This window comes from Carcharodon carcharias, chromosome 6, assembly GCF_017639515.1.
Source record: "Carcharodon carcharias isolate sCarCar2 chromosome 6, sCarCar2.pri, whole genome shotgun sequence".
Classification (NCBI taxonomy): Eukaryota; Metazoa; Chordata; class Chondrichthyes; order Lamniformes; family Lamnidae; genus Carcharodon; species Carcharodon carcharias.
The window spans coordinates 154430208-154442244 of NC_054472.1; the positions used below are offsets into that span (position 1 = coordinate 154430208).

At 39.8% G+C, this 12037-nt stretch overlaps 1 protein-coding gene across 2 annotated transcripts in view; it reads left to right on the plus strand.

Annotated features, from left to right (window-relative positions):
- The window catches only part of phf20l1 (PHD finger protein 20 like 1), a 126232-nt gene that overhangs the window by 106414 nt on the left and 7781 nt on the right, over positions 1–12037 (plus strand). For both annotated transcript variants that reach the window (XM_041189804.1, XM_041189805.1), the window contains 4 exons: positions 912–1090; positions 3050–3149; positions 6024–6219; positions 7450–7816. In XM_041189804.1, the coding sequence (XP_041045738.1) occupies positions 912–1090; positions 3050–3149; positions 6024–6219; positions 7450–7816 (842 nt within the window). The remainder of the gene's footprint in view (positions 1–911; positions 1091–3049; positions 3150–6023; positions 6220–7449; positions 7817–12037) is intronic.

Consider the following 12037-nt stretch of genomic DNA (forward strand, 5'->3'; position numbering starts at 1 on the left):
TCAGCATATCACAAGATACATGCACCGTCTCATGAAGAAACCTCAGGCATTCTTTTCTAATGGCTTCCTTGCAGAGGAAATGGATGATAATTCGTGTAATGAGTTTTTCTAATCATCCACTGAGATTGTAATTTAGATAAATTGTTCACTGTGCTGAAAAGTTCAAATGTCAGTGGATATTTCACCTCCCAAAAAAGTGACCTCCCATCAAGAAGTACAAGAGTGGAAGTTCCGGTTCATGGCAAATCCATCATCTCTAACTTCCCTTCTAAGTCACCTGACTTGGAGAATATCACTGTTCCTTCATTGTTACCAGGTCAAAATCCTGGAACTCTCTAGCTAACAGCATTATTAGAGTATCTGAACCACATGGATTGCAGTTCAAGAAGAAAGCTCACTACCATTTTCTCAAGGGCAATTAAAATTGGCAATAAGTATTGGCCTTGCCAATGACATCCATACCCCAAGAATGATATTTTTAAAAGTTAACAGTATTTTAGGAATAAGAAGTTTTTCACTAAAGATAATGGATTAATGGAGTATATTACTACAGGACAGTGAAGGGCTACTTTTCCAAACTAAGTTCCCATTACAGAGCCTTGGCTGTTTGGAGAACATGTTTAGAAAATTGGCACTTAAAGCTTAATGGATTCAAGAGACAAATGTCTGTTTCTGGAGAGAGAAAGGTTTAAAAGATATGGTGAGATGATCGCTAGTTGTGCGTTGAGATCTGTGAGAAAGGGACTGGATTGTTGAGCCTAATAACCTTTTTCCAACTGTAAAAATTCTTAAATTCTTATGATATCCTTTACTTGAATTTAGGCAACTTTTGTCTAAATTGGATTGAGATTAATACAGATTCTTATGGCGAGCAATACTTAGAGGTAATTTTAAAGCCCTTTTTTTTGCAGCTCTTTCTGATGATGAGTTCTTTGATGGTTCCTCAACGGAGAGTGCACTGATGAGTGAAGATTACAGTCAGGATCTGGACATCTCAACCAATCCGGAGGACTCTCAAGAGGAGGATGATAGCAATGCAACAGTGCGATGTGTCTGTGGAATGGATGAAGAAAATGGGTTTATGATTCAGGTAGTCAAAACAGTTTAAATATTTCAACATGTTTTTGTTCACTTTTGGTGTTTGTATGTTGTGCTTGTGCTTGGCACTTTGCCATTTCAGGCTGTACTTGCTGATTGTTTCTAGATGCACAATAAAGAGAACAAACAGTAAAAACACCTTGAAAAGCCCCAGAACTCCCTTTCTTTCTCCCTCAAAACTGTGAATTGTTGCCACATAGATTGGGGTAATTCATGGTGAAGATTCTAGGCTTCTGAGCAGTCTGAAAGTGTTATTGAAAAGAAATGAAAAAAAAATTATTTTATGTCCTTTGGGCAATCCAAACCATGTCACAGCCAACGGAGGTTGAGTAGGCAAACACAACAGCCAGCTTGTGCACAATAAGGCTCCACAAACAGCAAATTAAATGAATAATCAAATAATTTATTTTTATAGTGTTAGCTGATACGAGAGATCAGTCCCCCACCACCTCACCCCACTTGGAAGAGGAGGAGAGTCATACACTTCAAGAGGGCACAGGCTGGCTGAATGGGCAGACGTGTGATGGATGAAATTTAATGCAGAGAAATGTGAAGCAGCACGTTTTGGTTGGAAGAACCAGGATAGGCAATAGCAAATCAAGAGTACAATTTTGAAAGGAGTGCAGGAGCAGAGAGACCTGGAGTACTTGCGCACAGATTGTTGAAGATGATAGGCCAGTTTGAGAAAGTGATTAATAAGGCATTCAGGAACCTGGGCTTTATAAAGAGAGGCATAGGGAAGAAAAGCAAGGAAATTATGGTGAACCTTTCTAAAACATTGTTGGGCCCGAAATATTGTGTCCAATTCTCGGCACCACATTTTAGGTAGGATATGAGAGAGTGAAAAAAATTACAAGGATGGTCCCAGGAATGAGGGATTTATGTCAAGCAGAGAAAATGGGGTTGTACTCCTGAGAGAAGAGAAGGTTAAGAGGAGATTTGGTAGAGGTATTCAAAATTGTGAGGGGCGCAGGCAGAGTAGTTGAGAGAAACTGTTCCCATTGGCAGATGGATTGAGAACCAGCGGACGATGATTTGCAAATGGTGATTGGCAAAAAGACCAAAGGTAACATGGGGGAAGCAATTTTTATGCAATGGGTGTTAGAATTTGAATGCATTGTCATAGTGTGTGGTGGAGGCAGAGTCAATCATGGCATCCAAAAGGGAATTAGATAATTATATCAATTGAAAACTTTTGCAGGCCTATGGGGCAAAGAGTGGGGGTGTGGGACTAGCTAATCTGCTCTTGCAGAAAGTCAGCATGGACTTGACGGGCCTAATGGCCTCTTTGTGTTTTAACCGTTCTATGATTTCCAGCATTTTCTGATTTTATTTCGGATTTCTAGCATCCTCAGTATTTTTCTTTCCTGTTGTGAAGATGAAAGGGAGTGTCCTGAAGGCCTTTAGATATTTGTCTATTTATTTATGCAACACATGACCCTCATGTTCCACACAGTTCCTCATGTATTCTATTATCTGCATGTTATAAAATTTGCAAGACATTGTGCTTATAGTGTGTAGTTATATACATATGAATATAGATTCAGCACAGAGATGGACATTTGGCCCATTGTGCCTGTGTCGGTTCTTAGAAAGAGCTATCCAATTAGGCCCATTTCCCTCTTTCCCGATAGCCCTGCATGCAAATATGTATATGAATATTTGCTTTGTATTTGTTTCTTTTAGGTAGCTGATGCTATTTTTCAGGTCTTAGTAGTGGTGTGCCCAGATGTGTATCAGTATTTCTGAGAGAAAAATTGAGAGGCGATGCCTAGCAATGAATTTGAAAGCATAAACCACGAATGAAATAACAATATATACATTTTAACAGTGACATACTTGCCTCGCTTGCCAGTCTCATGTATCATTTTTTTTGTGTCTTTTTTGTTCCATATTAATTTCTTTTGTGTTTTTCCCTTTTATCCCTTCCGTTGCCTCCCATCCACTGAAGTGTGAAGAGTGCCTTTGCTGGCAGCACAGCATCTGTATGGGGTTACTGGAAGACAGCATTCCAGATCAATATATCTGCTACAACTGCCAGGATCCTCCAGGTATATGCTAACACCTGACTTAAGTGCAACTCAAATAAAAATTACCCTGTTTCATTTACGTGGCTGTTTTGGAAATACTTAAAATGGATTTTTAACTGTATTTTAACTTGTTGCTTTGGACTGGATGACTATTTGTCTACCGCAAAAGATAGTGCACAAGATGAAATAATTTTGAATACCTGCATATCTATTCAAAGCTAATAATTTAAATAAATTGGTTGGTTAACATGCTAATGGAAGGAAGTTTCCTCTCTGTACTGGCTTTAAATGTCCTATGTGAAACCATAGTTTCACATAGTTGTGCTGCATTATATATGGTTCTTATGTAAGATGAAAACAGAAAATGCTGGAAGTACTTAGCATGTCAGGCATCATCTGTGGAGAGAAACGGAATTAACTTTTGTTCTGACAAAAGGCCATCAGCCTGAAACATTAACTCTTGTTTCTCTCTCCACAGAAACTGCCTGACCTGCTGAATATTTCCAATATTTTCTGTTTTTATTTTAGATTTCTAGCATCTGCAGTATTTTGCTTTTGGTTTCAGAATTTTGATCACATTACCAATGAAATTACAGTTTCAAAATCTATCAATGTCATTTTCTCCACTGATGAAAGCTTCACTTTTCATTTATTCTTTTATTGGAGATTTTAAGCCACCTTTAGGTGGACCAGCTCTGGTTAAGTCATCGTTGATCTCTATTCACTGCCACTATGCACATCTTCAGTAAGATCACCTCTCATTCTTCTAAACCTCAACGGATATAGACCCAACTTGTTCAACCTTTCGTCATAAGACAACCCCTTCATCCTAGGAATCAACCTAGTGAACTTTATTTGAACAGCCTCTAATACAAGTACAATCTTTATTAAATAAGGAGACCAAAACTGTATGCAATACTCTAGGTGAAGCATCACCAATGCCCTGTAGAGTTCTAACAAGACTTCCCTACTTTTATACTTCATCCCCTTGCAGGTGCCTTGCAGAGTTGTTGGGCTGGAGAAGGTTACAGAAGTAGGGAGAAGTGAGGTGAATATGAGGATAAGAATTTCAAAATTGAGGGGAGGAATGGAATAATTGAGTCTGGAAGTAATACAAACATGAATGAGGGTTTCAGATAACCTGAGACAAGGGAAGAAACAGGCGATGTTACTGAAGTGGAAGTAGGTGATCTTCGTGATTATGGGGACATGTGGTCAGAAGCTCAGCTCATGGTCAAGTAGGACACTAAGGGTGTTTTAGAGAGTGAAGCTTAAGTACCATGGAACAGGGAAGTTCACTCAATAAAGATGTCAATCACATATCCTTTAAGGGAACAACTTCACTGGCTAATTCCTTCCCATCTACTCACCTGATTTATAATAGAAAATTCTAATAGCTTGTGAAGATCGGACTACTTTTAAAGAATGAGGAAGATTATACCTATGGTAGTGATGTAACACTAAGCATTCTAACTGCAATTACTCCGTTACTGACAGGTTTATATTTTCGTGTGAGATCTTTAAAAAGGAAGGAAAAGAGGTGGAGAAAAAATTGTAGTTCATTTAGTTTTTCATTGTCTATGAAAAATTACATTTAATTTTTTTTAAAAAAACATTATGTAGCTCATGGAGACTTTAGTACTTCCTTGAGGTCAGGTAGCTTCAGATTACCTCCCATGCTAGTCGGGACCTATGACTCCTACTGCAGTAAACAAAGTCATTCTGGGGAAAGCAAGCATTCCTTCCTCTCGAAATATCAGAGTGGCCTGGAGACGAGATAACCTGACTTGGAAATATATCACCGTTCCTTCGCTGTCGCTGGATCAAAATCCTGGAACTCCCTCCCTAACAGCACTGTGGGTGTACCAACACCACAGGGACTGCAGCGGATCAAGAAGGCAGCTCACCACCACCTTCTCAAGTGCAATTAGGGATGGGCAATAAATGCTGGCCTAGCCAGCGATGACCACTCCCCATAAATGAATTTTTAAAAACAACCAACCTTCACCACCCCTGCCTCAGTCTTTCTTTAGAGACCTAGCCCAATAAAGAATAAAACATCTTCTGGATTCATCACTCAGTTAACATCAAATATCTCTCTACTGTTCCCCTATGATGATTAGACATCATGTATAGTCAAATAAATATTGTTGTATATCTTCCATCTTGCCATGAATATTAAAGATTTTATGACACAACTGGGGAAACAAAGCACAAAGTTCTCTCAGTGTCCTGGTCAACATACTTCCCACAATTTCATCCCAAAACAGTTTGGCTGACGATTCATCTCATTTGTTGTTTCTAGGATTATATGCGTAAATTGGCTGCTTCTTCTTGTAACAACAGTAGCTAGACTTGCAGCAAAGAAAGAGGCCACTCAGGTCATCATGTCTGTGCCATCTCTTTGAAAGAGCTATCCACTTAGCCTTAATCCCTTGCTGTATTTCTGCAAGTTTGCATTTTGAAAGTTACCATTAAATTTGTCTCTACTCTCCTTTTAGGCCATGCATCTCAGATCATCATAATTCCTTGCATAAAAAAATCCTCTTTTGGTCCTCTCTAATTCTTCTGCCAATTATCTTAAATCTCTCTCCTCTGGTTACCAATTCTCCCTCCAGTGGAAACAGTTTTTCCTTATTTACTGTCAGAATGCTTCATAATTTTGAACACCTCTATTAAATCTTCCTTTAACCTGCTATGTTCAAGGAGAATAATCCAAATTTTTCTAGTATCTCCATATAACAAAGTCCCTAATCCCTGGGGTATCATTCTAGTAAATCTCCTCTGTACATTTGCCAAGGCCTTCTGAAATAAATTAATAATGTGAACCGTTTTGAGGCATCCTGAGGATATGAGCGAGGTGTTACATAAATGCAATGTTCTTTATTCCTGGAGGTCAGAAATGGAGTGCCAAGCATTGTTATGACAAAGAGTGGTTAAAAAATGGACATATGTATGGACTGTCCTTCCTAAAGGAGAATTATTCCGAGCAGAATGCTAAGAAAATAGTATCAACACACCAGCTCCTCGCCGATGTGTACAGCGTTACTGAAGTGCTCCATGGGCTTCAGCTGAAAATCAATACCCTTCAGTAAGTATGCATATCAACATAGGCATAACAACATAGAGTTCACATCAACAATTGTAGCATCACTGATAATGGAGTTTTGCTTTGCACCCAAGCTGGAGCTATTTAAATGTTACCTGAATCCAGAGTCAAAACCCAGCCTGATACACAAAGAACGAGAGTGAAATTTTCAGAGGAATAAACCTTGCTGTGTTATCAGTTTGGATCATAACACTCACTTTGCACGAGTTTAATGTTAGCATTGAGCTCAAACTGCTTCACACCAATGTTACCCTTGTACAGTGAATGCAAAATAGAACTACACATAAGAATATAAAAAATAGGAAAAAGATTAGACCACTCGGCCCCTCAAGCCTGCTCCGCTATTCAATAAGATCATGGCTGACCATCTTGTGTTTCAATTTCCACATTTTCATCTAACCGCAATAACCTTTGAGTCCCTTGCCTAACAAGAATCTATCTACCCCTGCCTTAGAAATATTCAATGACCCTGCCTTCACCACATTTGAGGCAGAGAGTTCCAAAGTTGCACAATCCTCTGAGAGAAAAAATTTCTCAACTTTGTAAAGGGTGACCCTTAATTTTAAAACAGTGCCCCCTAGTTCTGGACTCATCCACAAGAGGAAACATCCTTTTGACATCTGCCTTGTCAAGGACGTTCAGGATCTCATAAACTTCAGTCAAATCACCCCTCACTCTTCTGAACACCAGTGGAAACAATCCAAGTCTTTCTAACCCATCCTCATAAGGCAACCTACTAATTCCAGGTATCTACACAGAGCTTCCATCCCCGAGGATGGTTAGTGAATGGCAGGAAAGTTTCTCTCATTCTGCAACTGTGGTTTATGACCAGTTTATGGGTTGTAGACATAGTCGGCATCACATTGCCATGTTCTGCATGACGTATGTCTTTTTATTTGTAGACCAACCACTCCTTGAAATTAAATTCAGAATATAATTTCACTGTACTCTATACTAACAACATACCTCAGACTCAACCAAGCAACTGCTAGTGAAGTATGATATTTTTTCTTATTCTGACCAATTACTCTATGGTTGTCTTAAGTGAAATACATATTGAGTTGAGCAGTTCTGTGCAGCTACATTGTAATGTTATGATTGAACAGAACACAATAATGGCATGCTCAAAAGATGTTACTATATAGGTAATTGTCTTCACACGGTCTTGCAAATTAGTGTGGTGTGAAATCTTCCTGTCCTTTCTACCTCAAGGAGCAGAAAGCACCCTGACCTACATCTCTGGGCTCAGTCATGCATCAAATCTACCCACGAGCAAACTACAGGAGAAAGGAAGAACACAGAATGTATGGATAGTCTCAAGCAGCCTGAAAACACCTGTCATAATCAGAGTCATAGAGAAAGATCGAGTCCATGCCAGAGAGTAGAGGGAACCTATATCACCAGTGAGCATAGCTACCAGAAGCCTCAGGTTTGCAGCCTAGAGCAGAATGCCACAATAGACCAAAACAGCTCAGAAGATGAGGATTACAGTAGTTTAGAACATGAAGAAGATCAAAGTCCTATAATGAAGACAGCTGAAAGGTACACCACTCAGGAAGAAGACAGTCTATCTGGACAGGTATGTTGTTGTATTGCTGCTTTTGTTAGCTCATGATTGTGTTCTACCTACTGTTTAAGTTTTTCAATTTTGCTTATAATTTGGTTCCTCTACATTAGTTGCGTCAACTGAAAGGCAACCCTCCTGGAGGGGCTTTTTGCATCGCTCCTAATACAATTGCTACTTCATGCAACAACTGGCATTTATATAGTGTCCCTTAACTTAAAAAAAAGACCCAAGGTGCTTCTTGGAGATATGATTAGAAAATAATGAATGCCCTGCTTGCGAAGGAGCTAGTAGGTCTAGTTAAGGCTGTAAGGGGTGAGGCCATGGAGGAATTTAAACACAGAGATAACAATTTTAAATTGGAGACATTAGGGAACAAGCAGCTAATGTAAGACCTTAAGACATTGGAGCAGAAGTAGGCCATTCAGCCCACTGAGTCTGCTCCACCATTCAATAAGATGATCTGTTAATCCTTAACTCCACTTTCCTGCCTTTTCCCCATAATTCTTGATTCCCTTACTGGTTAAAAATCTGTCCATCTCAGTTTTGAATATACTTAACCACTTAGCCTCCACAGCCCCCTGTGGTAAAAAATTCCACTGATTCGCTACCCTCTGAGAGAAGAAATTCCTCCTCACCCCTGCCTTAAATGGGTAACTGCTTACTCTGAGATTATGCTTTCTGGTTCTAGACCCTCCCACAAGGGGAAACAACCTCACTATCCTGTCAAGCCCCCTAGAAATCTTTTATGTCTCAATAAGGTTACCTCTCATTCTTCTAAACTCCAAAGAGTACAAATCCAACCTACTCAACCTCCCTTCATAAGAAAATCCTTCCATACCTGGAATCACCCAGTGAAACTTTCCTGGACTGCCTCCAATGCCAGTATATCTTTCCTTAGATAAGGGGATCAAAACTGTTCACAGTATTCTAGGTGTGGTCTAACTAGTCCCTTGTATCGTTTTAGCAAGACTTCCTTATTTTTATAATCCATTCCTTTTGAATAAAGTCCAATGTTCCTTTTGCCTTCTTTATTACCTGCTGAACTTGTATGTTAGCTTTTTGGGATTCATGTACGAGGACTCCCAAATCTCTCTGTGCTGCAGCTTTCTGCAGTCTTTCTCCATTTAAATAATATTCATCTCTTCTATTCTTCATGCCACAATGCATAACCTCACATTTTCCCACATTATATTCCACTTTCCAAATTTTTGCCCACCCACTTAACCTATCTATATCCCTCTATGTCATCCTCACCACTTGCCTTCCCACCTATTTTTGTATCATGCACAAATTTGGCAATAGTACATTCACTTCCCTCACCTAAGTCATCAATATATATTGTAAATAATTGTGGCTCCCTGTGGCACTCCACTGGTTACAGGTTGCCATCCTGAAAATGCCCCCCTTATCCCAACTCTCTATTTTCTGTTAGTTAGCCAATTCTCTATCCATGGTAATATACTACGCCCAACACCATGGGCTCTTATCTTATTAAATAGCCTTATATGCAGTACCTTATCGAACACCTTTGGAAATCCAAATAAATTACATCTATTGGTTCCCCTTTATCTATCCTGCTTGTTACCTTCTCAAAGAATTCTAATAAATTTATCAGGCATGATTTCACCTGTCATGCTGACTTTGCTTGATTATATTATGCATTTCTAAATGCTCTGCTATTACATCCTTTATAATAGACTCTTAACATTTTCCCAATGATAGATGTTAAGCTAATTGACCTGTTTTTTGTCTCCCTCCCTTTTTGAATAAGGGTGTTACATTGGCAGTTTTCCAATCTTCTGGGACTTTTCCAGAATCTAAGAATTCTTGGAGGATTACTACCAGTGCATCCACTAGCTGTGTAGCTACTTTCTTTAATATTCAGGGATGCAACCCATCAGGTCCAGGGGACTTATCGACCTTCAACCCCATTAGTTCCCCTAGTACTTTCTCTCTAGTGATAGTAATTGTATTTATTTCCTCCCCCTCTTTTGCCCCTTGATTATTTAATATTTTTGGAACGCTATTAGTGTTTTCTACTGTGAAAATTGATACAAAGTATTTATTTTACTCCTCTGCCATTTCTTAGTTCCCCATTATTATTTCCCCAGTCTCATTCTCTAAGTTTACTTTGGCCTGTCTCTTCCTTTTTATATATTTAAAGCTCCTACTGTCGCTTTTTATATTACTTGCTAGTTTACCCTCAAAGTTTATTTTCTTCCTCTTTATTTTTTTTTGGCCATCTTATGTTGATTTTTAAAACGTTCCCAATCCTCTGGTTTACCTGTAACCTTTGCCACGTTGTATGTTTTTTTTCAATTTGACATTAACCTTAATTTCCTTTAAGTCAGCAAGGACAGTTCACAATCATTAAAACTTTGACAGAATAAATGTTAAACAGTTGTTTCAACTAATCAGTAAATTGGTAATAAGGGAGCAGCATTAGGAACAATTTTAACTCTATGCAGGTGAATGGATTTTGAATGAGTTAAAATCACATGATTTAAACAGGAATTAGATAAACACGTGCAAAAGAAAAATACTAGAAGGTGGAACCAGCATTAACACAGTGGTTGAGGGTCCCCTTCCTGAGCTAGGATTCAATCTCTGGCTGATACTGAGTTAGCATCTAAGCTGGGGTGCCCCACAATTTGTGTCAGTACCTCTCTGGGTTAGGAAGAATATCAGACAGGCTTCCCACTGCTGATCACTATCCAGTAACCCCTGTTTTTAAGTCTTGAAGTCGTATGTGCTCAACCATGATTCCCCTGAAGTTGATTTTTTAAAAAATTTATTCTTTCATGGGATGTGGGCATCTCTGGCAAACCAGCATTTATTGCCCATCCCTAATTATCCTTGAGAAGATGGCAGTGAACTGCCTTGAACTGTTGCAGTCCCTGTGGTGTAGGTACACCAAAGTGCTGTTAGGCAGGGAGTTCCAGGATTTTGACCCAGTGACAGTGAACGTATGGCTATGTAGTTCCAAGTCAGGATGATGTGTGAGTCTGAGGGGAACTTGGAGGTGGCACATACATTCCCATGCATCTGCTGCCCTTGTCCTTCTACATGGTTTTGCAGGTTTGGAAGATGTTGTCAAGGAGCCTTGGTGAGTTGCTGCAGTGAATCTTGTAGATGGTACACACCACTGCCACTGTTCGTCGGCGGTGGAGGGAGTGAATGTTTAAGGTGGTGGATGGGTGCCAATCAGTTGGGCTGCTTTGTCCTGGGTGGTGTCGAGCTCCTTGAGTGTTGTTGGAACTGCACTTATCCAGGCAAGTGGAGAATATTCCTTCACAAACCTGACTTATGCTTTGTAGATGGTGGATGGGCTTTGGAGAGTTAGAAGGTGAGTTACTCACCACAGAATTCCCAGCCTCTGACCTGTTCTTGTAGCCAAAGTATTTATATAGCTTGTTCAGTTCAGTTTCTGGTCAATGGTAACCCCCAGGATGTTGATAGTGGAGGGATTCAGTGATGGTAATGCCATTGAATGTCAAGGGGAGGTGGTTAGATTCTCTCTTGTTGGAGATGTCATTGCCTGGCACTTGTGTGGCACAAATGTTACTTGCAAGTTATCAGTCCAAGCCTGAATATTGTCCAGGTCTTGCTGCATATGTGCATGGACTGCTTCAGTACCTGAGGAGTGTGAGTACCACTAAACATTGTGCAATCATCAGCGAATGTCCCTACTTCTGACCTTATGATGGAGGGAAGCTAATTGATGAAGAAGCAGAAGATTACTCTGAGGAACTCTTGCAGCCATGTCCCGGGACTGAGATGATTGACCTCCAATAAGCACAACCATCTTCCTTTGCAAAAACAGAATTACCTGGAAAAACTCAGCAGGTCTGGCAGCATCGGCGGAGAAGAAAAGAGTTGACGTTTCAAGTCCTCATGACCCTTCGACAGAACTTGAGTTCGAGTCCAAGAAAGAGTTGAAATATAAGCTGGTTTAAGGTGTGTGTGTGTGGGGGGGGCGGGTGGGGGGGGGTGAGGGGCGACGGAGAGAAAGAGAAGTGGAGGGGGGGTGTGGTTTTAGGGACAAACAAGCAGTGATAGAAGCAGATCATCAAAAGATGTCAACAACAATAGAACAAAAGAACATATAGGTGTTAAAGTTGGTGATATCTAAACGAATGTGCTAATTAAGAATGGATGGTAGGGCACTCAAGGTATAGCTCTACTGGGGGTGGGGAGAGCATAAAAGATTTTGAAATATTAAAAATAATGGAA